At 54.0% G+C, this 25,398-nt stretch overlaps 1 protein-coding gene across 21 annotated transcripts in view; it reads left to right on the top strand.

Moving 5' to 3' along the window:
• ERI3 (ERI1 exoribonuclease family member 3) overlaps positions 1-25,398 on the top strand; it is a 130,397-nt gene that overhangs the window by 104,370 nt on the left and 629 nt on the right. For 13 of the 21 annotated variants that reach the window (XM_081488810.1, XM_081488799.1, XM_081488805.1 and 10 more), the window contains one exon: positions 1,499-1,598. In XM_081488810.1, coding sequence (XP_081344936.1) covers positions 1,499-1,598 — 100 coding nt within the window. Of the gene's footprint in view, positions 1-1,498; positions 1,632-25,398 lie in introns of all 21 variants that reach the window. The other 8 variants (XM_081488795.1, XM_081488793.1, XM_081488803.1 and 5 more) reach the window with 1 other exon arrangement.

The following is a 25,398-nucleotide window of genomic DNA, read 5'->3' on the forward strand; positions in this document are numbered from 1 at the left end:
GGTGGCTGGTACCTCTGTGGTCAAGGAAAGTGGCTCTGGAGGGAGCTGAGGTTGAGGGCCTCCCAGGGCCCACAGGGCTGACACTTGATTCCTGCAGCTGGGAAGGAAGTGTACCAGCCTTCTGCTCAGCCCCTTGGTCCTGGCACAGCTTGCGTGTTCAGCCTCCTGTGCTCTGTTTCTGACCCTGTGCTGGGCACTCTTCCACTGGGAGGCAGTCTGTGGTGGGACGGGGACTTCCCTGGCCCAGTGGTGGACAGGAGCTCTGTGGTGCCTGCCTGCCCATGGCTAACAGTCACCTTAGTTCCACCAGTGGACTCACCATCCGACTTCTGGGAACTTACCCAAACACCATTTGCAATGATCACTGTCTTACCACCCTGTCACCTTCCTGCCACTGGGAGAAGGACAGCCTGGTGCTGGGGACTTCTTGGGGAGAAGAGACGGGCACTGTTTGAAGGATCAGCTAGCTATGCAAGCCCACTGATAGAAGCCTGGGACTTGCTGGCAGGCTGAATAGGAATTAAATCCCTATTGGGCCACTTAATAGCATTCTAACCTTTGTAAGCCTCTTCTCTCTGGGCCTCAGTTTCCTCATCTGTGATACCTGGTTGTCATGCCTGTAAGGGATGTGAGAGGAGGTGCTGTCCCTGCTTGATGTGTGTCCCCCCCACCAAGGAGGAGGTGGGTGGTGGCCTGGGGACCAAGGCGGGCAATGGAGTACTGGGGGCTGAACAGATCGATGCCCCCAGCACTTCCTTCTCCAACCCCAGGAAAACAATTAAGTACAGATCGATGGGTGGCCGCTTTGAATATGCATAAGTGAGCACTTGACCTTCAGCGAGATCTGCTTCCCACCACACACACACACACACACACACACTCTTCATGTGCTCCCCTCACAGCTGCTTGAGTCGTCCAGGTGACCTTACCCCTCTTCATTTGAGGCCCACATGGCGCTCAGCTCCACAGTCTGGCCTACCTCCAGGTCAAAAGCACCTTGACCACAGGCATTTGGCTGGCCCCTCATTTCTGGCTTCAGTTTTCCTGTCTTTGGAATGAAGTCTGGATATATTGATCTCCAAGTCCCTCCCACCACTGGTCTTTGTGACCAGTAATACATAGGGAGGGGACCCAACAGAGGGCCAGAGACTCTGGATGGGGGTGTTGCATGACGAAGGGGATGCCCGGTGGGAGGAGGGGTCCTAAGAAGGAGGATCTTAGTAAATGGGAACTTTGGAGAGGAGCTTGGTGAGGGGCACCCCATGAGGGCTGGGGACCTCTGATGGGGAGACGCCCAGGAGAGAGGGAGCTCTGAAGGAGGAAAGGGTTTTCTGGAGGGACTCTGGTGGAAAGGGGACCCAGCAAGCAGGGAGGACTCTCATGAAGTGGCATGATGAGAGTAAGCCCTTGCTGGGAAGACATGGGGGGCTGGGGGTGTTGGTGAGTGATGGGGTTGGGTCAGGGCCTCTGGTAACCACTCTTGCCTCCTGTCTTCCAGGCTTACAGCTTCGCCATGGGCTGCTGGCCCAAGAATGGACTTCTAGACATGAACAAGGGCCTCAGCCTGCAACACATAGGCCGGCCCCACAGCGGCATTGGTCAGTCCCTCCACATGTCACCCTGGCAGCTTGGTCAGTCCCCTGCCCACACACCCCAGTCCCCTGGCACACAGAGGGGTTCTGGGGCTCATTCAGTGCTCCAGCAGGGTGCTCTCCGTAGCTGGGGGGAGCGGGGAAGGGAGGGGTGGAGTGAGGGGAGAGTGGAACCTGATCGCTGGAAAGGATCTCTCAAAACAACTTTCAGGAGGAGGCTGGGGTCTGGGCTTTGGGTGGATCACAGGTGGCCTTGGATTCAGACCAAGGGATCCCACCCTTGGTTACATCTCTGGTGGGTGATATCCTTAGAGGGGTGGGCACATGTCAGCTTACCCACCCCCCGTGGAGCTGGAGAAGGCTGTTTAATATTGTTTCAAGTCTGTGGCCACTAAACTGGGCGATCAATGGGAGTTAAGGAGATGAATTATTTAAACCTCACCAGCTTTTAATTAGTCGGGGTCCTTCTGACCGATGGCTCCGTCCACAGGGTATTGAACGCCCCCGTAGGAGCAGCAGCCTCCATTGAGTGGTGCCGGGGCTGGGAGGGGCCGCTTGGGGTACCAGATGGGGGTGCATCCTCAAGGGGATTCCTCCGTGGGAGGGGGCTGGTTCTAGGCATTGGAGGCTCTGCTGGCTTCTTATATATCATTGCGGACGTGTTTCTGTGAGTGTATGAGCGCGTGAATGGCACCTTAAGCTGCATGTCTCTGTGTGTTTGTCTGGGAGTTTGTATGTGCCCGTGTAACGTGTCTTTTTGAGGGATGCGTGTATGTGTGTATGGGTAACAGTGTTCTGTGTACATCTTCCTGAGGGCACCTGTCTCTGTGGAAGCAACCATCAGCCTTTGTGTATATCCATCTGAAAATGCGTTTGTTCATTTCTGTGTGTCTTATTTGGTGTGTGTGTCTGCACATGTGTGCATGCAAATATTTTCAAGCAGGGTACTTGACAGGCATAGACTTTGTTCCAAGCAGGGAGGAGCAGGGGTGTTCCTGGGTGATGTTACGACATTAGCATAGCCTGTGTACCTTTGTGGAGGTATGACGGGGAAGGGGACCAGCAAGATACACTGAAAGGGTCCAGTCACCTGCTACAGACTGGCCTCTCATCCTTTCCGCGGACACTGCAGGTGCCTGGTGGGGCTGGGCGTGCTGAGTGGATGGTCCTGTCCTCAGGGAGCTCACATCCTGGGAGGAGACAGAGACTGAACTGGGCAGTTTCCTCCCAGGGTGCTCAGGGTCGTGATAGAAACACCTGGGCTGCCCCAAGGACAGTTTCCCCTGCCCTCAGTTGCCAAGGGCTTCTTCTTCATTTACATCTCACTACTTGAGGGATGCTGCATATCATTCTTATGGGCCCTCAAGGTTCTCTTGGGGTCCCGGGAAAAGAGGAAGTGGCCATCAGGCCTGGGGAATTGGGAGTCCCCCATAGCAACTGCTGTTCCCTCCCATGGGAGCTGTTATGTACAGCCTAGAGGAGACCTCAAACCTATCATGCTGATAGGCCTTCGAAGTCAGCAGGAAGTTTCCTAGAGAAGATGAGACTTGAGTCAGAGGATCCCTGAAGGATGAATAGGAGTTTGCTAGGCAGACAGTTGGGGGAAGGGTTTTCTACTTTGGGGAGGCCATCTGTACCAAAGCGCAAGGGCAGGAGGAAGCCTGGTGTGATGAGAGGACAATTTTTGTACATCTACAAGTAGTTTCCTGTGACTGGAGTGGGACATCTGGGTTAGGGAATGAAATGGTTAGAAAATAAATGGGGAAATAAGCCAGCCTTGAATGCCAGGTCAGAGGGTGTGGCTTTTCGTGAGGTTTTAAGGAGACAGGAAGTCCGTGAGTAAGAAAAAGACAGGATCAGAGCTCTGATCCAGAAACCATGAGGCAGTTGGGTGCTACACACACTAGTTCTAAGTAGGTGCTCTACAAATGCTCTGGTGGATGAATGGACAGCGAGTGAGTGATGAATCAGGGCACGGGTGTTGGGAAAGGGAGGGACCAAGAGAACCTGGGCCACTGGGAAGACATTTGGCCCAGGGAAAGGGGAGCTGCCAGAAACTGAGGGGCTGGCAGGACTGAGGTAATTCACCCCACACAGCCTTGAACGCGGTGCCCTGCTTCTGTGTATCTATCCTGGGGGTGTTTGTGAGGGGAAGGGGTGCCTTGTTGCCACTCTTTGCTGCCTCCTGGGACTCAGTGATGTCGTTCTTGTCTGTTCACCCATGTTGACTGTAGGCGGGGACCCTTGAAGTATTCCCTCCTTCTTCAGAGAAGAAGTTTCCCTCTGGGTGGGCCCCAGGGGACCACCCAAGGCTCTGGCTGATGGCAGCGAAGTCAAGGCTTTGGAGCTAGCAGCAGTTCAGGCCCTGTGACCTTAGACCAGAGACAGTGCCACCTGTCTCCCTGGGCTGTTGGGAACGGCTGGCGCAGTCTGGGCCCACAGTGGGTGGGTGCTCCAGGAGCCGCCTCCTCTGTTGCTCTGCCCAGGGCATGGGGGGCTCCTGGCACTCAATCCTTGTATTCGTGCAGGAAGGGGGCTGCCCTGCCAGCTCCTGGCTGGCTCTGAGGTGTGGGTGAGGGTGCTTGGAAGGAGGGAGGATGCAGGGCATTAATTGGGCTGGGAGAGGCGGGGAGGGGAGGTGCAGATTTTGAGCGGTGAGGTTAATGGCCCTCGCGCCAAAGAGACAGCTTTAATGAGCTTCAGCTGGCGGTGCCCTGAGTTACTGTGCGTGCTAAAAGGGTCATGCTGTAAGAGTTTGATGTGAACTGTTTCCCAGCCCTGGGGTCAGGGGTCAGCTCCTGTCACTGGCCACTCAGGCTGGTCCTCAGTGACATGGTGCTAATTAACTGTGTGAGGAGCTGCCAACCCCAAGTGGGGAGTGGTATGTATCTTGCTGGGGGGTGAGGCAGCCTTGGTGACGCTGGGTAAGGGCTCTGCAGGTCCCGTAGCTTAGCCCTCTGCAGGGGCTGCTGGCTTCTCCCACAATGCCTTGGGTGGGGGGGGGGCAGTGGCAGGGTGTGCTGAGCTCCGATGACCCTGGCCCCTGGAGGAATCTCCTGAGTCTCCTTCTAAGGTATGTGTGGCAGGGGAGGGCTGTGGGGCTTACCTGGTGGAGACTCTTGCTGGGCACTGGGGTGGTGGAGGTGCTGACAGAGTAAGGGGGCAGGTGTGCTGGAGGTTTGGCCGGCCAGGCAGGACAGGGACCTTGGCTGTGGAAGGGAGGGGCCCACTGGGATAGATGTGCATGGCTGGGCTGTTTGAGGGGGAGCTGTAGGGTGTTTGGGTAGAATGACCTGATCAGAGCTGGTGCCAGTCAGTGCCATCTGAGAGTCTGTGTAGAAAGGACCAGCAATGAGAAATCACAGAAGGGGAGGCCACAGGGCAATGGAGGGGGCAGTGGGGAGGTTGGATGAGGGACACATGCAGTAAGATATATGGGAGGTGGTGGTTAATTCAGGGCCGGGCAGCTGGCCATGGGCATGGGGAAGGAGGTGGTGAACAGCTACCTTGCACCTGCTGTGTTTCAGGAGCTGAGGTAGGTGCTAAACCTGCATTGGTAGACAGGGTCCTGCCCCACTGAGCTCCATCACCAGGATAGGAAGAGGGCTTGGCCGTGGAGATTGAAGTAGGGGGAGCATCAGGGATGGAATGCCTACCAGAGAGGGGGTTCGGGGGCTGTCAGTGTGGCCTCGTGGTCGGGGAGAGACGCTTCTTCCTGGGAGAGTGAATTCAGCCTTGCGACCCCGGGGAGCAGGGTGGCGGGGAGCAGGTTACAGGTGAGGGGGACTACACGTTTGCAGAACTGCTGACTGGCTGTGTCAGCGGGCTCCATCAGCGTTCTTGACTCGGGCGGCCTTCACGGGGGACTGCTGAGTGGGCCTTCTTTCATTTCAGCAAGTGGTCAGCACAGCACACTCACATTATTTGAGGGCACTTTGTATTAACTCATTTAGGTTTCACACAGTCTGATGAAGGCAGCCATCGTCATCCCCATTTTACAGATTGGGAGGCTGAGGCTCAGCTGAGTGACTTACTTGCGGTCACACAGGCAGTCGGACCAAGTAGCCAGGATTCACTCTCAGGTCCATCTGAGCACAAAGTCTGCGTTCTTACCACCATGCTGAACTAGGAGCACCTTTTTGGTGTTGGGCTTTGTGCCGCCAGCAGAGACAGTGAGGAAGAAAACAAGCTTACATTCGGCATTTCTCTCAGTGTCACGTAAAACCCACAGGTCTTGGCGAAGAAGCTTCAGTAGCAGCACTAGTGGAAGAAAGGGGAGGGGGCGTGGCCACCCTGGTACAGTCGCCCTGGGAGCCTTGGCTTCCAGCCTCCTAACCCAGCCGTACACAGTGATTTCATTTCCGTTTGCTCTCCACCCAGGAGATCCTGCCTGTCTTCTAAGGACCACCCCTCTGGGGGTCTTGCCTAGCCCTCCCAGTGTGAGCACACAGAATACATCCCTAGGCCCTAGTTAGAGGTAATGATCAGGCCCGACATACTTGACCTCCCTAAGGGCAGGGCGTGGGCCTCCTTCCCTTCTTTCTTGTTGGAAATCCACACAGGAAACCTCAATAAAATCTCCCCTGTTGTTGGGACATGGAGGCCCCGCAGACTGCCGGTGTCACAGGTGGGGCGAACAATGAAAACCTTCCCTGGTTCCCAGCAGGGTGGTCCTGCCCTGGCTTCTTAGCTCCTCTGCTCAGGGACCGGGGATTCTACAGGCTCCAGGTGAGATGGGATGGCAAGTTACCGGGTGAGCTGTCTCAGGTGCTTGCTGCCTAGTACAGTTTGGCAAGAGAGCTGGGCTGGCAGGTGGCTGGGTGGGGCCAGGCCCCGGGGGGCAGTGCCAGCTTGTAGGCTCCCCTGAAGGAGTGGGGTGTCTATCAGAGTCCAGTCAGAGCGCATTAGCTCTGTGACATGGATCTCATTAGCGCCCATGAGAGATGTCACTGCAGGAGAATCGTCGGTTCGGGGAGATGCTTGTACCAAAAGGAAGAAAGGACAGTGACAGCCTTTTCTCTGCCGCCTCCGCCGCCGAGCTCCCTGGGCCGCCCGCCCTCCTCCTCGTGGGGGGGTGGGGGGGTGGGGGTGCTGGCTAATGAGCTCGTCTGCAGTACAGCTCTGCCTTCCCCTCCTTGAAGTTCCCCGGTCCCTCTGAAGACCTCGGCCTGGGATTAGCACACACCAAACGCCAGCGCCCCCCCAACTTGCCCAGCAGGGAGTTCCTTCTGATCACCCTGCTCCTGCTACCCTGGGCGAGGGAAAGAGGTGGGGCCAGGACAGAGCCGTTGGCGGAGGGGTCACTCCTGGAAGGCTCCAGCCCCTTTGCTTCCCTTGGCAGAGTGACCATGTCCACTTCTCTGCAGTGAGCTCTTCCTTCCCAGAGTTCCCATCTTCTCCTCCCCTTCCCCCCCATGACATCTCCTACCCATCCCTGTGCTGAACTCTCCTCCCAAGGCAGGGGAGAACGTGGGGACTCTGGCCAAGGGCCCAGCAGGGAGGTTGTAGATCTGACCTGGGACTTGCTGACTGAGCTAAAGGGCTTCAGAATCAGCCAGAGCCCAGTCTGGGCTTCTTCGGATGACCTGAGGGTGGTGAAGTGTTGAGGTGAGGCCTCCACGACCTGATAGACCTGTTCCTGGCCATCCTGGAGAGGCAGAGGAGTGTCTCGCCGCCACCCCCCCACACCGGCTTTGGCCATCCTCAGGGCAAGGAGGCTGGGAGGGGAGAAGTCAGCACAGCGCCCTTATGAGGAGAGGGGAGAGACAGCTGGAGTGTGTGTTTCCCCAGCACTACCACCCCTCTTCCCCCTCTCCCCCGACCCCGTCCAGTTCTTTCTAGCATGTCCCAGAGAAGATGAGCCAGGGGGTGGCCAACCACGAGAAGGGACAAGTCTGTCGGCATCCACAGGGCCTCCACTGGGCTGCCTGCATAGTGCTCGGAGCTGTTCACACCTTCCTCCCTGGGCTGTCACACTTGGAGCCCAGGAGCATCTGAGGAACTGGCCCTTGCCAGATACCAGGCTCTAGTCTTCAAGAGATGGAGAAATGGATGGATGAGTGGAGTGGCAGATAGGTGAAGGAGGTTCTGGTGTCTTTCTGTGTGTGTTGTGTGTGTATGATGCGATGGGAAGTACAATCTTTGTTTCCCTACCTTCCTAGCCCCAGGCCCGGCTTGGCCTCCCCTTGTCTCTCTCTCTATCTCCTGTCAAACCATCGCAGACGTAAATGACAAAGAAATCAGAAAGACAGATCAATGCCGGCCAAATTAGCACTTGCAGATAGACTGTGCGGGGATGTCAGCGCCCTGACCCCTGGTGATCTTGCAGCCTCCGCCGCTGATATTATGCAAATTGCATCCATCTGGCAGGACCTGCGTGCTGGCTGCTCCTACTCAGAGGAGTAATGGGCTGGGGTGGGCGGGAGTGTCGGAGCAAGAGTCGTGGAGTGAGTGTGTGCATGTGTGAGCATGTGCTTGAGTGTGCGAGGGCGTGTGGTGCCCACCAAGCACTGGGCGGTGATGGAGTGATTGACAGGGCAGATAAGGGGCTGCATTGGATTCCTTTGGGCTGGGGGATTAGGAGCAGCCACAGATGGGAGATAACCGGACTTCATTTCAGTTTATTTTTCTCCTTATCCCCTCTCCCCACCTTCACTCCCCGAAAAACACAATCTCTGTAGTTTGCGTTTTCATCAATATTTGCAAGTCATTACCACTGGTTTAAGGTGAGAGACAATGTCAAGGCCCAGACCAGTCCAGCCCTTCCCCCAGTCCCGTACAGATCTGGTACCTTGAGAATTAATACCTAGAGTGACCCAGAGAGCCTTCATTCCCGTGGTGTTCCTAGCACCCCCTCCTCCCAAGCCCACAGTACTCAAGGGACGATCTCTATCTCATGGACCATCATCCCTACTAACCTACCTCATCTGACCTCAATGCCACCTGATGGTGCGTAAGCTGGGCCCCTGCCCCTCCCACCTGACACTGCTGTGTGATATCCCTGCCCCCAGACTGTGGCTCCAGCATCGGTGCTCCTCCCGCTGGTATCAGCTGGGTCCCCTGGGAGCTGCTCTTTTTTTCTACCGGGCTCTGGACCCTTCCTCACAGCTCTTTCTGTCCCTGACATTTTTGACCCAGCGGGGCAAGGTGAGGCCTGTGGAGAAGAGAATTTGTTGAGCCTGGTCCGAATCCACTGTCCCCACCTGTATCCTTCCATAAGATTCGCTGGGTGCCAGGCATAGTAGAGAGGACTTGACATCTGTTACTTCAGTGAATCCTCAATCCCTGTGAGATTGGGGCTGTCACCTATACCATATATAAGGAAGCTGAGGAAGGCTGTCACACACCCAAGGCAGCAGAGCAAGGAGGTGGGAGAGCTGGGGTTCAAACAGACGTCTCTCTAGGGTCAGAGCTCTTCACCACCCAGCTCCCCTGCCTCCCTGCCGTGCCACCAGCCCCAGACGCTCACACATCGCCATGCCTGGATCTGTTTAAGGGAACCAGCCATGCACAGTAGGCTGACAAATTCCTTCAGCCCCTGGCCTCTGAATGCAGACCCTGACCCACAGCAGACCCCCTGCCAGGCTGAACCAGCCCCAAGGGGACAGGATTCAAACACAGCTCACCGTCAGGAGCTATGTGTCTGAAACAGTCGGGCTGTAGCAAGAAGGACACACAGAGGGCAGAATGCACACAGTGGCTGAGCCGGCCCAGGGACATGTCACAGCACGTGACCTCCAGGGCCCCGCCGCTCAGGGAGAGGTGCCGAGCCGCTCAGGCCAGCCAGCTGTGGCCGAGGGTACAGCTGTCCCAGGAGCCCCTCCAAAACTGGGTCCCCGCTGTATCCTCCCACCAGGCAGGGTTGGGAGCTGGGAGTGCTGGGGACATGTCCGGGGACACGTGTGCAAGGGGAGCTTGTCCTAATGAGGAGAACATGGCTGCTAGTTAGGCGAGGGGCGGGCGGGGAGCCGCAGAGCTGATTGAAGGCAGGGGCAGGGGTCAGACAATTAGGCCCAGATCCGGCCGTTTGATGTGAGTTCTGAGGCCTCAAAGCCTCCCTTCAGCCCGCTCCCTCCACTCCCTCCTCTCCCTCCTCTTTCCTTTCTTCTTCTGCCCAAAGGCAGGAAGGATGGAAACGCTTACTCTCACTGTTACTATTATTAAACTCTGCGGCAAGCCAGCCAGACCCCAGGACTCTTGCCCACAGGGGGCACCCCAGGACCCCAGGAGGCTCCTTGGGTCCCGGGGCAGGGGGCAAATCTGGCCAGAAGCCAAGGCCAGCTGGAGGACAGGGACGAGCTGAGCCCCAGGGCAGGGTCATCCCCGCTGCCTCTGTTGCTTCTGGCTGACTGAATAAGGTCGCCCAGTGGGGAATTTGGTCCTGGGACCCACTTAGACCATCATCTCCTGCAGCCTCCTGGTTCTTTCCTGTACTGCCCTGGGGGCTTGGGGGTCAGGGCATGGATCATTCATCCTCATACCCCATCACAGAAATCATCATCTGTAGCCCCACACCTTGCCCCAAAGATGAAGATGCACCGAGTCACGTGGCTCCACAGTGCTGCCACACTCATACACCAAAGCAGAACTCCACCCTCATATCATGGCCACATGTGCCAACACAAGGTCCCGTACACCCACAGGGTCTTGTGCAAAAGCCCTGACTGTCTGTGGCGGCAGGGCCCTGGGAACTAAGCCCCTCCCCTAGGGTGGCTGGGAACAGTCTGACCTTGTGTCTGGGGTGGGTGAGTATCAGGCCCTTCCAGTGCCCCGTCCTAGGTAATAAGCCTTGAGAGCTGGTACTGACCAGAGAGCAGGAAGAAGCCGGACTGGGGTGGGGATGAGGGGGTGGGGTGGTGGCGCGTGGGGAGAGGGAGGGTGGGAGCAGAGATAAATGTTAGCTCATTTCTTCCGTAATTAGTTACTCCCTCATCCCCGCGTTGTAATTGTGAACAAGCTGTAATGTTTAATTAGTCTGTAAATGAAACCCCAATTTCATAATGGCCTGGCTGACAGGGCTAAGTGAGCAGGGGGTAGGCGGAGGGGAGGTAATAGGGAGGGCCTGTGGCGGGGGGTGGGGGTGCGGGCTCGCGGTCTCACCTCCTCTTCTCAGCCCCAGCCTGGTCTCTGGTTGGGGAGGCTCTGAGACTGATCCCATCCTTGCCCTCCCGTCTGTAACATCCTCTCCTCAGGCCTTTCTTACTAGCAAGAGAGGGAATTCGGAAGGGTTCCTGACATCCTTCTCCCTCCCTCCCTTCCCTTCTATTCTCTGGTTGGCATACCACAGTCACAGCCCAACCTAGATGCCTCTGGTTGGAGAAACTGACAGTAGGGGGGCCCAGGCCCAGTGACCCCAACAAAGATGATGCTTCCTCCCTCGGTCCAACCTTCGCCCTCCCCAAGTCATCCTACTAAGAGACCCTCGCTTGCTGGCACCTGGACCTGAGGATATGGCCCAAGACCTCAAGGAGCCAGTGATTGGCATAGATAGGCTCCGCCCCCTCCAGTGCGGCGGCTGAAGGGAATCAGCCTCCGCGCTAGGCTGACACCCCAGGCCAAACGTGGCTCTCGGTAGGTATCTCCGCAGACTGCGATGAACCGGAGCTGCCGCAGGGGGGAGCCCCCGGCCCCACCGCGGTCTCATGGTCTCTCCTGTCTCCCCCACAACATCCTCACCGTCTGCCCGCGCCCCCGCCCTGCTTGCTGCAGCTATAAATCTCAATTTACGAGGGCGGCTCTGGTGGGGGAGGAAGGCAGCGCTGCTAATGACGGCTCCTCAGCCGGATTTTTCATGTTGCACAGTCATAAATTTTTAAGAACAGCATGGGCAGCACGTTAGCGAGTTATCAAGGCTGCCTCCATGCTGGCTGCCTAGCTCCAAGAAAACAGACTGAGCGGGGTAGAGGAGGCGTTTGGGGCAGGGGTGAGGCTGGGTCAAGCAGCCAGGCCAGCCTGAGCCTTCTCACAGCGCGGGTAATGCTGCCAGAGCAGCCACTAGTTAGGACAGGCACATGGGGTGGGATCAGGCATATGGGCACCCAGACCCTGGCGTTGGGAGCTCCTGATGGATGCCACTGCTCCGTGACTTGACACCGTGATGTACGGAGAGCCTGGAGACATGAGAATTTTCAAAGTGGCCATTTTGAATAGAATTACAAACCCCCCAAACCATGTGCACTGTGAGGTCTTTGCCCTGGCAGAGCTACATTTGGTTCATAAACAAGGTACCTTTTAGGACTGTTCTCAAATTGGGGGTCCCTGGAGTCACCAAGGGAGATCCCTGGGGGAAATCCTTCCACAGAAGGGGCAGATCTATGGACCTGCCAGGAGCCTGGAGCCATGCTGACCACATTCTGATTACACCCATCATTTCAGGTTGTGTGGTCCTGGGTAAGTCATTCACCTTCCAGGGCCTCTGTTTCTTCCTCTTTAAAGTGGGATTGACGATGGTTTCTACCTGTGAGGCTTACCATGAAAGTATTGTACCACCGTGAGTATGAGTTAGCTCGTTTATATAAATCTCTGGGAAACTTTTGAGGGGAGTGTCTGGGGAAAGATCCTTGTGGGAGATGGTGGGCATTCACTTTTGTACAATGATTCATTCAGAAGGTGTTTGCTGGGATCTTCTGGGTGCCCAGTCTGGTGCTGAGTTTTCAGAGATGAGGCCAGTTCCTTCCTGGGAGGTGATGTGAGCATGGTGGCCGAGGCCAGTCAGTATCCCCAGCCCTGGCCTGCCACAGGCACACCTAAGCTTCAAGGCATTCAGAGGTCCACACTGCCTCCTCAGAGTCCTCCAGGCCAAATGCTCACCTGAATTTCCTGATCTGTGCAGTTGAAGGCTTACAGTCTTGACCACTTGTCCAGTGCCACAGGCACAAAGGACAAGCAGTTAAGACACTGCTCAAGTCAGCAGAGGTGGTGTTGAGTGTGCGCTTGTATCCAGGTGTTCGGGAGGACCCTGTGCTAATCTACCGGGACAAATGCCGGTCACTTAGGGAGAGGAGCATACCCGGGCTGGGCCTCGTTGATACAAGGTCCCCTTCTGAAGCCTCTCTCCTCATGCTCCCTGTACTGCAGCACACAGTGCCCTCCCTCATTCTCTGGAACCTGCCATGCCTTCATTCACCTCAGGGCTTTTTCCCACGTGGCTTTATTTTCCTTGCGAGCCCCCATTCCTACCCTTGGCCTAATTCAGTCCTGCTCATCCTTCGGTGCACAGCTCAGTTTGCTGTTCAAGGAAGAGTCCTTTGACTCCTAGCCTTGGTCAGGTCCCCTCCCCTGCGCACTGGACCTTTGGAGCATCCAAGTCATAGTCCTCATTAAGAAGTTGTTAAATGCCCCCCCCCCGCCCGCCCCCCGCACTAGATTGAAAGTTCCCTGAGGGCAGGAACTTATGTCTCTCTTGTTCAGCTTGTGTCCCCAAAGCATAACATAGTGTCTGACTCCTGTGGGTAGATAGTGGATAAAATGTGTTGTTTTGAATTGAGTTAAACTGTGCTGAGACAGCCCAGGCCCACCCCTGGGTGCCAGGGCAGGGGGAGGGGGCTAGGGAAGTGCCTGGAGCTGAGGTGGTTCCCATTAGTCCTCATGATTAATTCACAGCCACACTGTGATGGAGTGGGCTTGTCCCCAGTCAGCGCCTCCGCTGGGGCCCACCTGTTAGCGACAAACAAACAAAGGGGATAAATAATGCATTGGGAGCTGAGCCAGGCAAGGCGGCGGTATTGAAATTAATAGGGATTAGCTGAGCAGCTTGAGGATGAAATATTTACCAGGTGGGACTGGGCTTAGGGAGGGCAGCCGCCCTCCCAGAGTCCCCAGGCTTAGTCAGGCCCTTCTCCAGGGCATCACTGGCAGGGACTATGGAGCCCCAACACTGCTCCTTCTGCCCCTAGATGTCTTGATTCAGGACGGGCTGGCCAGGTCAATGAGAGCTCAGGTCCCAACCTGTCTCCTGGCATAGGAGATCTTGGGGAAATAAAGGTACTCGGAACGAGTGGAGGTAGGGAAGGACCTGAACCTGCCAGGTTCCCAACCTGGGGCTGACGTTGGGGCCGGGGCCTGCCTGGGCTGCAGGCGGCAGGTATCAGGGCTAGAGTAGGCTTACTGTGATCTCGTCCCCCCATCCTTCCCTTTTACTTTTCCTCCAGTCCTTCCTTTCCTCTACTTATTACGTATTTACTGAGGGCTTCTGTGGAGATAACATGAGTGCCCTCAAGGGATTTGTGGTCCAGCAGGGGGTGACAGAGGCAGTCACATAGAGGAACAGTGGGTGCTGTGGGAACACACAGAAGGGGTTCCTAATGTCAACATGGGGGTGCAAGCAAGGACCTCAGGAAACCGCAGCAAACTTCTGTCCCTCAGGACGGCTGAGCAGTGGGGGAAGAGCTTCCCAGGCAGAAGGAAGAGCATGTGGAAAAGCCAAGAAGGAGAAGAGGCGGAATTCCACAGTCCAACAGGAGTGTGGGAAAGATGAGGCCCAAGAGGGACCCTGGGTAGATCCCCGGAACTGAGTGTAGGAGTTTGAACACTATCCTGAGAGCAGTGAGGCTTTGTTGAAAGTGGTGGTGGTGGTGGTGGTGGTGGGTGTCTGTTGTTTTAATTATGAACTCTTAAACGTTTTACTTGGAACTGGCTTTCTGTTGGCAGGAGCTTTTGTTACCAAGCTTTCCCTAGTGTTAACCTCTTGCCAGTCTCAGTACAACCATCAGCACCAGGCCGTTAGCATTGGTATCTTACTGTTTACTAAACAAAAGGCCTTATTTCAGTTTCACCGACATTTCCACTGATATCCTTTTTCTGTTCCAGGAGCATTGAAGGGGTTTAAGACAGGGACTGAAATGACCAGATTTGTGGCTTAGAAGGACACCATGGAGGAGGAGATGGAGAGGAGGCAGTAATGTCACCTGGTTGAGAGAGGTTGACGCCTGGACCAAGAGTATGGTAGTAGGTATACAGGTTTAGAAACTGTTAGAAGATATGTGGTAAATAAAGCTTAGGGGTAGGGAAGTTTGCTGAGGGAGAGTGCAGAGAGTAAAAAGGGGAGAAGGCCCGACCGCTCTGCCTCGTAGGGGCAGTTAGGAGAAAAGGTGGAGTGGACAGGGGAGCTGGAGGAGGGGAGGGGAGAAAGGGTGGTGTCACTGAAACCCAGAGAAGAGTCTCAAGGCCTGAGTCAGTCCACTGAAGCTATATCAGAGAGAAAGGGGGTTACTCACAATGTAAGACCCCTGAAAAGCAGTCAGGTTAGACTCCAGAAGCCAGGTAGAGTTGGGGGGGAGGGTGGGCTTCAGAAGGGACCTCAGGACAGTTCCTCTGCTGTATCAGGATGAAAGGCAAGGACTGGCCCAGGTGCAGGGGGCTGGCTTCTGTGCTTCCTCTGAAGTAGGAGACAAAATTGTGTGGGTGAGGCAGTCAAGGGGTATGTTGGGAGTAGGGGTTAGAGAGTTGTGGAAAGTAGAGAAAATGTGAAGTTGTCACTAAGGAAAAAGAGAGCATGCACACTGATCAGGCACATAGAAAATGGGGTGGTGTTTATACACCCAGATGAGGTTGATGATTCTGATTTTATGAGTCATGTGAATCTGTAAGGGTACAGTTTTCTCTAGTCACACTCAGCCCAGATGCAAGCTTAAAGAAGGCAAAGTTTGGTTTTTCCAAGCAAGGGCGGTGGGAGGAACAGGGAGCAAGAGAGTTGAAACTACTAAGAAAGGACTGAGATGATGGACTGTGGAATCCAGGCTCCAAAGTGAGGTGTATCAGTTATGTTGCCTGGACAAAAACTACTTGGTATGTACCCAATAGCCATTGACCTTCTTCCTCACTTCATAGAGCCCCTGGATAATTAGGGGCAACATGGTGTACCTAGTTAAATACTTTCTTTTTTTTTAGTTTCTCATACAACTAGATGTTTATATCTCTGAGTTCTGGCTAGTGAGATAAAAAGAAAAGTGTGTGGGACTGAACACACTGAACACACTTGTCCCTTTCAGGAGCAATACTGAAAGGGAAATGACTCAGCTGGAAAGTACATTAGTCTTGCTTTTTTCCTTCTTCCTCTTTCCTAAAATGTGGATGTGATGGTTGGAGCTCCAGCAGCCATTTTGGACCAAGAGATAATCTAGAAATTGGAAGTGACATTGCTAAGAAGGGTAGGGGAGAAAGAAGAAACCGTGAGTGAGTCTGTTGACTTTGTGTTGCTGTGGGAGTTTGAGAAAGTCTACTTAAATTGCACGTCACATACATAAAAATCCTTTCTCAGTAAAGTTGTATTTTCTTCCCTCTGTTTTCTCCTGGGTTCCCGTCTAAGCTTGACTTTTTTTAGCCTTTATGGTAACATGGCCTGTATCCTGAGATATAGCAGGAGACAGTTTGAGCAAATATTTTAAGAGAGCATAACAGGAGTTACCAATTCCCTAGCCTCAAATAGTGCCCTTGCTGCCCTTTGCCTCCCCTGATTTGTTTTCTCACTCTCTCTCCTGCCTTTACATTCTGTATCAGTTACTGTGCTTTTGGTTACAGGAAAAAGAAAACCCAATTTAAATCTTAAACAATAAGGTTTTATTACGTCACAAGAGAGGTAAGGTTATCCTAGGGTTGGTTCATTTAGCATCTCAGCAGTGTCATCAAGGACCCAGGTTTTTTTGTTTTTTGTTTTTCATTTTTCTGTTCTTTTATCTTCAGCATGTTCTTCACAGACTAACTGCCCTCAAGGCTGGAAGATGGCTTCTTTGGTCCCAGACATGATGTACAGACATGAAAATGTCCAGCCAGAATATAAAGGACCATTTCCCCCTCATGCTTCTCTTCTTAAGAGTCAAGAAATTTTCCCTGAAGGTCTTTCAGGAAACTTACCATCATATCCCAGTAGCCAGAATGCTTGGCTGCTCCTAAACCCATGACTGGCAAGGGGTTAGGATCCCCATAAATGGCTCAGACCCTGGGGGTTCCTCTTGGGTCAGGGAGGGAGGAGTGGGCTCCACCAGCTCTGCAGAGGGAGTGGCTGTTGGATAAGCAGTCAACAGTGGACAGAGGAGAAAGGTGAAGACAGGAGGGGGATGTACCTGGAGAGATTAGGGATCTAAATGGTTTTGAGGTTCCAGTGAGGGGAAAGAAAAAGTGTGTTATTGTCAGTAACTGGGGATATATGAATTTAGTATTTCACAGGAAGAACAGTGGAGGATGTTAACAAGCCAGAGGGTGTGACTGTGGAAATGGATGAAAATAAGACATAATGGCGATGGTTGTTAGTGCCGACGGCAAACACTAAGAGGCTGGCAGCAAGGTTCTCAAACGACAGGATGCAGAGGCCGTGACAGGCAGGGCTCCTGGGAGGGAGGTGGCCATGGTCAGTGTTGATAGCGCGTGCTCACAGGACAGACCTTAGATAGGCTGCTGGCCCGTGGGTCTGGGGCCAGGTCTTAGGTCCTGGGGCATGCAGACAAGCAACCTAACCTCTCTGTATCCTGGGTGTCCGGTGTCCATTTTGGAAAGAATCTGCCCTCATTGGTCAGGCCATTCTGGAAGGTGAAGCCCCATCACCTTCCCACTGGAGCCTCTCCTGGACACCCAGAAGACAGTTCCACAGGAGACCCCTAGGGACAGGCTAAGGTGGGAGCTTGGTTGGGGCAGAAGAGGCTGCCAAGCATGGCAAATGTGCTCAGCAGTTCTTAGTGGCCTCCTCTTCCCTGCTCCCCTCCCATGCCAGGTCCTCTTCACTTGGCCTTAGGTTATCAAGCACTTTTAGCTATGGCATCCAGAACCAAGAGGAAGGTGAGGCTTCTTGGCCCCTCTGCCCCAGTGGGGTCTTGGCTGGGGACGAGTGGGGGAAGGCGGGCACCCGTTGTAATGGCCAGAGCAGCCGCCCTGTTACTACGGCGTATTTCACTTTTAATTCTGACATATAATGTAATGATCTTTTTTAAGGCCCGATGATATTATCTGCCTGACTAGATTATTGAGTCTTCATCATCTCCAGATAAATTTATGGCCAGGAGGAGGCTCAGGATTTATCATCAGTCAATAGAGCTCGATACTCTAACAAGGCGTGTAATAAGATATACATATTTAATGATCCAAGGGGAGGAGCGCTAATGGGAGCCCAGAGTGAGTGGTCCACGGGGCCAGGGCTCTGCCCTGGGGCTGCCATAGCCAGAGGGGCGTGGATGTGGTCTCTGCCCTGTGGTCCCCAACTCAGGACTGCCTCAGTCTCCTCCTGTCAAGATCCTGAGGGAGAGGCAGACAGGGAAAGGATGAGGCAACAGGGATAGTGTCAGAGCTGGGCCTGGAGTGTGTACACGCACCCCAGTGGGAACTCCTCTCCCTGCTTCCAGGCCTTGGAGGGCTTTGGGGTGTCCTTAGACCTGTACGCCCGGGCCCCTGAGCATTAGGGTGGGCCCACAAAGGGAGGGAGTGCCGGGGCTGCGTGCCCAGCCCGCGCTGATGGTGACGGATGGTTTTTCATTACAGCCTCTCAGGTCCTGCCCGCGCCCTGTGTGGAAATTCTATTTATTCCCTAATTTGTAAAAATTCCCTCTTTATCTGATCCCAATCAGGGCGGGGTAATTGGCTCTCTGGGGCAGCGGCTGGGGTCCTTGATGAAGAGCTATGTGGATGTACCCGGCCCGGCCCCCACCCGGCCCGCCACCAGGGCCCACAATTAATAATGATTTGCAAATGGCAGACAAGCAATAACACAGAAAGATGTGGCGTCCGCGCTGCCTCTTCATTTCCTCCCCTCGCAGATATAAATGGCCACAGAACAAAAACCCAGCACTATAAATTCTGGAATTAGTTATTCACTGGGATAAATGGGGCCTGGAGCCACCCGCCCCTCTCTCCCGCCACCCTTCTTGCCTACTTTGCCCAATCCAGGCCTGTCCCCAGGTGTGTTCCTGAGCCTGGCCCCTGACTCAGTCCCCCAGCTTCCTCTGAGACCTATCCCTCTAGCTCCCCTCTAGCTCCCCTTCCTGTGTGGCCTAGAATTGGGAGAGGACACTTGGGTCTGCAGCTTCCTCAGCTTCCGCCTCTTTTCATTGACCTCTCTGGCTGCCCAGTCGGGCTCCTGTCCCCGCACTGCACTGGGGTTTGAATGGAGTTGACGTGTCCTGCCAGGCCTGGGAGTCTGGACCCAGGTTAGTCTTGGGTGCCTTTGGCATTTGGGACCTGTCCCATCATCTGCCTGGCCAAGTGTGAGTCAGGCTCCTGGTGGCCACATGTCAGTGGCCTATAAGTGATTCTGTGCTTACTGGTCAGGCTGTCTCGGGCTGTTGGCACAGGCGTTTCCAGGCACTGTGCCCTCTCGGCCAGGCGCATCCTCTCCCTGCCCCCCAAGTGGCTGCGAGCTGGCGGGTAATGGGCGTGTAATGGCCTCATTTCCATGCCCGGCCTCCAGGAGCGGCGGTAAGTGTTTGATTGCCTTAATTTCCAAACACATCATTATCCCAGCTTTACCAGCGCTTAATAAACACTTTATGAGGATTTTTTTTAAAACATCTTCGGTCCGCATACTTCTCTGAAGTGATAAACTCTAATTAAGTCTAATATTTAAAAATATGGTAATGGTGAGTTGTTTGAATAAGTGGACTGCATTTCTGTAATTTCATTATTACGTAAAACACGCTAATTATTTGGAGCGCGCTTATTACGGAGAGAGAAATCGCCTGCTAATCAAGATGAAATTGCCTTTTCCCCTTATTGTAGAACCACCGTCATCCTTCACCATCAGCCCTGTGGCACCTCCAGGCACCTCAGTGGGGCGGAGGGAGGTTGTGGGGGGGCCTGGAAGAAGGGGTCACTTTGGAGTTGAGGCTAAGAGGGCCCTGTCTAGGGGGAGGGGAGGAAGCTGCAGGAGCCCTGTTGGTGGGGAGAAGGGAATCTGTGTCTGGGGTGGGGGGTTTCCAGTGGGCCAAGGTCACCCTGTCTGTGGGTCCAGGGGACTGTGTGGGCTGCGTCTGGGACAAGGAATGGGAGTTGGGGGAGAGCAGAGTATTTCTGTTGGAATAACAATATTATCATTGGACACTATTGGAATAACACTACCAATACTACTAATAATAACTTACCCAGCCACTGTTTTAAGCACTTCACAAATAAAAGCTCATTTCATTTTTTTAACAACCCTTTGAGGGAAGTAATTACTATAATTATCATTATTATTCCCATTTTAGAGAAGAATCTGAAACACAGGTTAAATCAAGTACAGTAATCTGCTCGTGTTCACACGGTTGTCCGTCCACTGATGGAGTTTGGATTCGAACCCAGAATCTAGGGATACACAGGGGCCCTCTGCTGGCTTAGTCCATATTCCCTGCCTCCGCCGCCTGTCTTCTGAGCTCCCATTTGCTGTTGTGCCCTGAACTCCACCCATCCATAGCTTGAGATGCTGCTCCCAGCACCGAGTAGCCAATTTAGCGATAAAAACATAGTATGCCAGTTAAATTAGGGTTTCAGATAAACAGCGAATAGCTTTTTAGAGTAAGTATGTCCCATGTGGGGCTGGGAACGAATTTGCTCTGGCAGTCCCACTGACCCTTTGTGCTCAGGCATGCTGCGGCCAAGATGTCCTAGCAGAAGGAGGCAGAGACAGGATGAGGTTCTAGGATGCTGACGTGCACCAGGTTCTTGCCGTCTTCCTTGTCATGGTTCCTGCTCCGTGCACTGTTCTCTCCACCTATCTGGGGGGTCCCTGCTCCGTGTGATCCAGCCCCGTTCCTCGCCGGCTCCTGGAGATCACTCAGTGTGTCGCCATGCTGAGCTTTTTAGGCAGGGGACCTCAGGTTGTGTCTGAGTCTTCCTTTAGGCCTCACAGCCTCGTAAGGTCAGCAGCTTGTTACCCTTCTGCTCCAGGTGTCCTCTCAATATGATTTGCCTCTTTGATCATTTCATGTTCATTCTCCTTCCTGGCTCTGACAGATCCTTGTATGGAAATTGTATATATGATAGAGGGATCATTTCAAAAGTGTAGGGCAAGTGTGGACAGTTTAGTCAGTGGTGACAAGACAGCTGGCTATCCACTAGGGGAAAAAGCAAGTTAGATCTTCTACTCACCACATACAAAAATAAATTCCAGGCAGACTAAAAAGTCAAAGTTTTTATAAACAAAGTATTAGATGAAAATATATGATAGTTTTCTAATAACACTGGGATAGGGAAGGCCTGTTTAAGCAAGCTATAATGCCCAGAAGCCATAAAAGAAATGCCTGATAAGTTTAGTTGCCCCGTGGAAGTCTCAAGACTTAATACATCTGAACCTGAGTTCATCACTGACCTAAACCTGTACTTTCTCCTGTTTGCCTTATTACAGTGAGTAGTACTCAGATCTTAGACTTGTGCCTCCTCCAGCCCTCCCAGTCCCCTCATTAAGTCTTGCTCATTCTATTTCTTAAAAACCTCGTGCCTCCATCTGCTTCTCCACACAACCATTATCTCTCCACCTTCATCTCCACCATCACTGGCCTTGTTCTGAGCCAGTATTTCTGACCTGGACCAGCAATACATAGTACAGTCTGCCAGCTGGTATCTCTGCCTTCCGGGTTAACCCCTCCAGTCCTCAAAAGATAATTCTGAAACTCAAATCAGAACCTATCGTGCTCCTCAAACATGTGTCTTCACCATCATTCCCGGAATAAAGAAATTAAAGCTCCTTAGTTTGGCATTTGGGGCTCTGCGGGAGTTCCTCTAGCCAGCCAGCGCTGACCTCGCCACTCCCCTGTCTCCTCTTCATCACCTTCACCCACCATCTGCTCATCTTAAATCTGGGGGGACACTCCACATTTCCCCTGTGAAAGTGTGCCTGTGCTGTTCACTATACCGAGAACACCTCCCCACCTTGCTGGCTAGCCTCCTCTGCATTTTTAACTTACTCCTCCCAGGAACCCTCTCCTGATCCTTGGACTGAACGAATTGCCCTTTTTGGTGCCTGCTTTTCTCACAGCATTGTTCACACTGCACCACTTGTAGATGCAGTCTCTGAAGTTCCTCGAGGGCAGGGAGCTGCAGGGTCTGCAGGCCGTGGCCCAGCATGGGCCTGTGCACCTGGCACACAGGAAGTGTCAGTGTATTTGCTGAATGAGTGTGTGCAATAGATGGCCCTCCAAGAGCTTCCTGGGGCCCCTTCCCACCTGAGGGTGGCCCTGGCCCAGGCTCCGCATCCTATCCTCTTTCAGTTCCCAGACAAGGGCACCAGCTGGAACAGGTCAGCCGCAGGGGGCTGCCCTGTGTGAATTTTCACAGGCTGTTCTGAGCAATCTGAGCCACCCTCCACTAGCAGCTACCTTGCCAAGCAGGTATTTGACTACCCTTGGGCCCAGCCAGCAAGCTCATCCTGTTGAGTGCTGACCCCACTCACCTTTGAGGGATGTATGCAACTAGCCCCTCCCCCTCCATTACAGCCTTGGCAATATGAAAACATTAAGAATTAATTCCAACATTAAAAATATTAATGCCCCCCAAAAGATGAGGGCAGTCTTGTCACAAGTTGATGATCCTGCAGGAACATAAAAACAGGTTAGTCTTCTAGAATTTGGAGGTGAGGAGGACCTACTTTTAGAGGCCTCCATTGTGGGCACAAGGCCCCCTGTTCTTGACCCCCAAGAACAGCCTCAGGCTGTTCTCAGTCACTCAGTGATAGGCTACAAGGTGAGACTGCTAACCCAGGGCTTCGAGCCGAGGACTTTCTGGGAGGCCATGTTGTTATTGGGCTCACCCAGAGCTCTATCTGAACTTACTATTAAAAGCCCAGATTTGTGTCTGCGCTGATCAGTGGAGTGCTAACTCTTAGGTCAGCTTCCAGGGGTGGAAGCCCAAAACTGCAATAGTACTGACCTGCTGGATGAGTCCAGTCTGGGTCTCTCTTCATTATGATAGACCAGCTGTAACAAGTTAGACTCTGGAATCCCCAGTGGACGAAGTCAGTAGTCAGAGTTTGTGGCATGGTGAATAGTGGTTTCACCAAGTGTGCTGGCCCCTATGTCACCTATGCCACAGATTGTACAGTACACACCTTCTCACCACTGGACCATCCTGAAAACTAGCATCCTTGCCTTCCCATCAAGAAGAGAGGAGATATTCCAGACATAAAGCATGTACAGACATGTGGCTGTTTCACTCGCTCATTCCTCCCATAACACTCAGGTAGCACCTCTTATCACCCCAGTGAACCTGAAGTTTGGGGAAACTTGGCAGTTGCCACAGGGCAACAGCCAACAGGCGAAGTTAAGACTAGAAACAGGTCTATCTGACTCCAAAACCTACTTTGTCATTTTCAGAAAACAGTAAGTGGCCCCTTGAGGCTGGAGTCCGGGGGTGGAGGGTAGAGAGTGGCAGGGGTGAGGCCAGAGATAGCATGGGTCCGGTTTTGCAGGGCTTTAACCTTGAAGTCGTAATGAGTGTGTGGACTTGAGGGCAGGGAAGCCACTGAAGAGATTTAAGGAGAAAAGAATGTGATCAGATTTGTTTGAGAAAGATCACTTTGGCTGTGAGAGAATGGATTAAAGGAGAGAAAGAGAAGCCGCTGCTGTTGGAAGAGCAGGACATGCTGGGCTCTGGACTGGGAGGTGGTGCCAGAGTGAAGGGGAGAAGATGAGACAGAGGACAACGACAAAGCCTGCAGTTCATGCTTGATTGGACTGGGGGAGAAGGCAGGATGCCAGGCTTGAATCAGGTTTCTTCTGGGACATTTCGGGGTGTCACTCACTGTGATGAACACGGGAGAGTGAAGGAGCTGGGGGGAGGAAAGTAGCTCACTGCTGGCCGTTTTGAGTTTGTGTGTGAAACTAGGAGATGTTCCCGAGGTGTCTGGATCTGTGGTGGTCTGGAGCTCAGGAGTCAGTTTTCAGAAGTAGCTTGAGCTCGGGGTATGGATGAACCCCTCCAGGGTGTACAATGAGGAGAGGTCAGGGCTGAGACTGGGGTGCATGGACCTTTGCCCAGCCCCAGACCCAGCACAGGTGGGAGGTCAGTGCTCGCCCACTGGATGGCTGGTGGCCTGGGGGGAGGGGCTGGGCACATTCACTTGGGCCAGGGGAGGCAGATTGAGCGATTTGTCCAGCAACGAGGGAGGAGCCAGATGAAGTCAATAGAAAACTAATTTTCTTTTCTGCTGGAAGAAATGAGGTGTGTGGCCGCTGGGTAATTGCAGATAACGAGGGGACTTATTCTTAATATGCACAGTGGCCATGGTCCCCAGAGTGTCAGAGACAGGAAGGACTGGAGGTGCCCTGACAAGGCCAGATTTACCTGGGAAGAAAATCACCCCATCAACAGTACCATCACACCTCCTGGACCCTGTCGTAAGGCCCTCCTGTCCCACTCCCACACCCGCCCCTCCTGCACAGCCGTTCCTGCCCCGTTCCCCTTCCTGTCGACTGCCTGGCTCCTCCTGTCGCAGCCCCCTCCCTCCACCCTCTACCCCCCCAGACTAGGCGTACACACTAAGGGAGACAAATGACAGGGCAGCAGCTGAGCGGGGTGCGTGTCCGGCCCATAAACCACAGGGATGGGTCACGTCTGGAGTTGCCATGGCCGCCACTACCCACCCATCTGTCTTCGCACTGTTCTGCCTCAGACCAGCCTTCCTGGCTTCCCAGATGCCTGGGGTCACCTGTCTGCCCACACCCATCCCAGCCGGCTACATTCATTTTGAGCTCTGAGAAACGACCCCGTGTGACCTGTCTGCCTTGTGCAGGGTCTGCAGAGCTGGGGTCCAGCTGATGGCGTAAGGCTTGGCCTGACCAGACTTGCCCCAGTCCCACAGTCGTCCTCGCTCTGGTCGGTCCCCTTTCCTAGTCTAAGATCCTGGCAAGGAGAGGCTGGGAGCTCACTGGAAGGGGTTGGTCCTTGACAGATGCAGGGCCTCCTGACCCCACCTTGACCTTACCACCCCCCACACCTGATTATGACATCAACGTACAAAACTTTTGCAGTCCTAGCATTGATCTTGTAAGGGCTGTGGCAGCTGAGGTCCCGGTTGTGGTATAGGAGCACCTATGGGGTGTGGGAGGAGGTGGTGAAGGAAGTCCTGGTCCATGACCATGACACTGAGGCTCCAGAAGTACCTGTGCCTGTGGCTACCCACATCTGGGGTCTGGGATGGTTTTCACCATGGAGTTTCTCATGGGAATCAATACCGAGGACACTACTGCCAGGATCTGGCAGGCGTAGATGTCTTTAATCTGAGATACTGCCCAAGTCAGGGTCTGAAGCCTACCTGGGAAGGAGAGAGAGCTTGGGCTGAGCTCCACAGGCGTATCTGGTAGAAGGCTGCTGGCCAGGGCGCGAGAGGACCACAGACCTGGCCCTTGTCTGCTGGCCGGGGCTGCACAGAACCAGGCGCCCAGGCAGCTGCTGCTGGAGCATGTGAGCCTGGGGCCCCAACTGGAAGTGCCAAGGCTCGTGCCTTGTCACCAGTGGTTATGTCCTGGGCCACGTCTCCCACACACACGCAAGTGCCGGCAAAGTCACCCTGGCCGTGGGCGTGATGAATGGCCGCACAGTAATGAAATGGAGACATCAAGGCGGGTGGCGGGAAGACGGAGTGTGGCGGACGGGCCGTCCCCACGCGGCGGCAACAAGAAGGATCGCCGAGCGGCTGGGGGCCGTCAAGGGAGAAATTACACATTTACTCTGCCTTTTTCTTACTGCGACGGCGCCCATACATCACCGCTGGGGCCGGGCGGGACACGCCGGCCAATTTCCAGCATGAATTATGGGACTGAGAAGCCCTGAGACCAGGCTTCCTGCCGACCCAACCTGAAGCTGGAGATGCTGCCACCTGGGGATAGGACCCCCCTGGTTTAGAGCCTTTGGCTCC

Source organism: Giraffa tippelskirchi, chromosome 5 (assembly GCF_054371585.1).
Source record: "Giraffa tippelskirchi isolate mGirTip1 chromosome 5, T2T-mGirTip1v1.2.pri, whole genome shotgun sequence".
In the NCBI taxonomy this organism is placed as follows: Eukaryota; Metazoa; Chordata; class Mammalia; order Artiodactyla; family Giraffidae; genus Giraffa; species Giraffa tippelskirchi.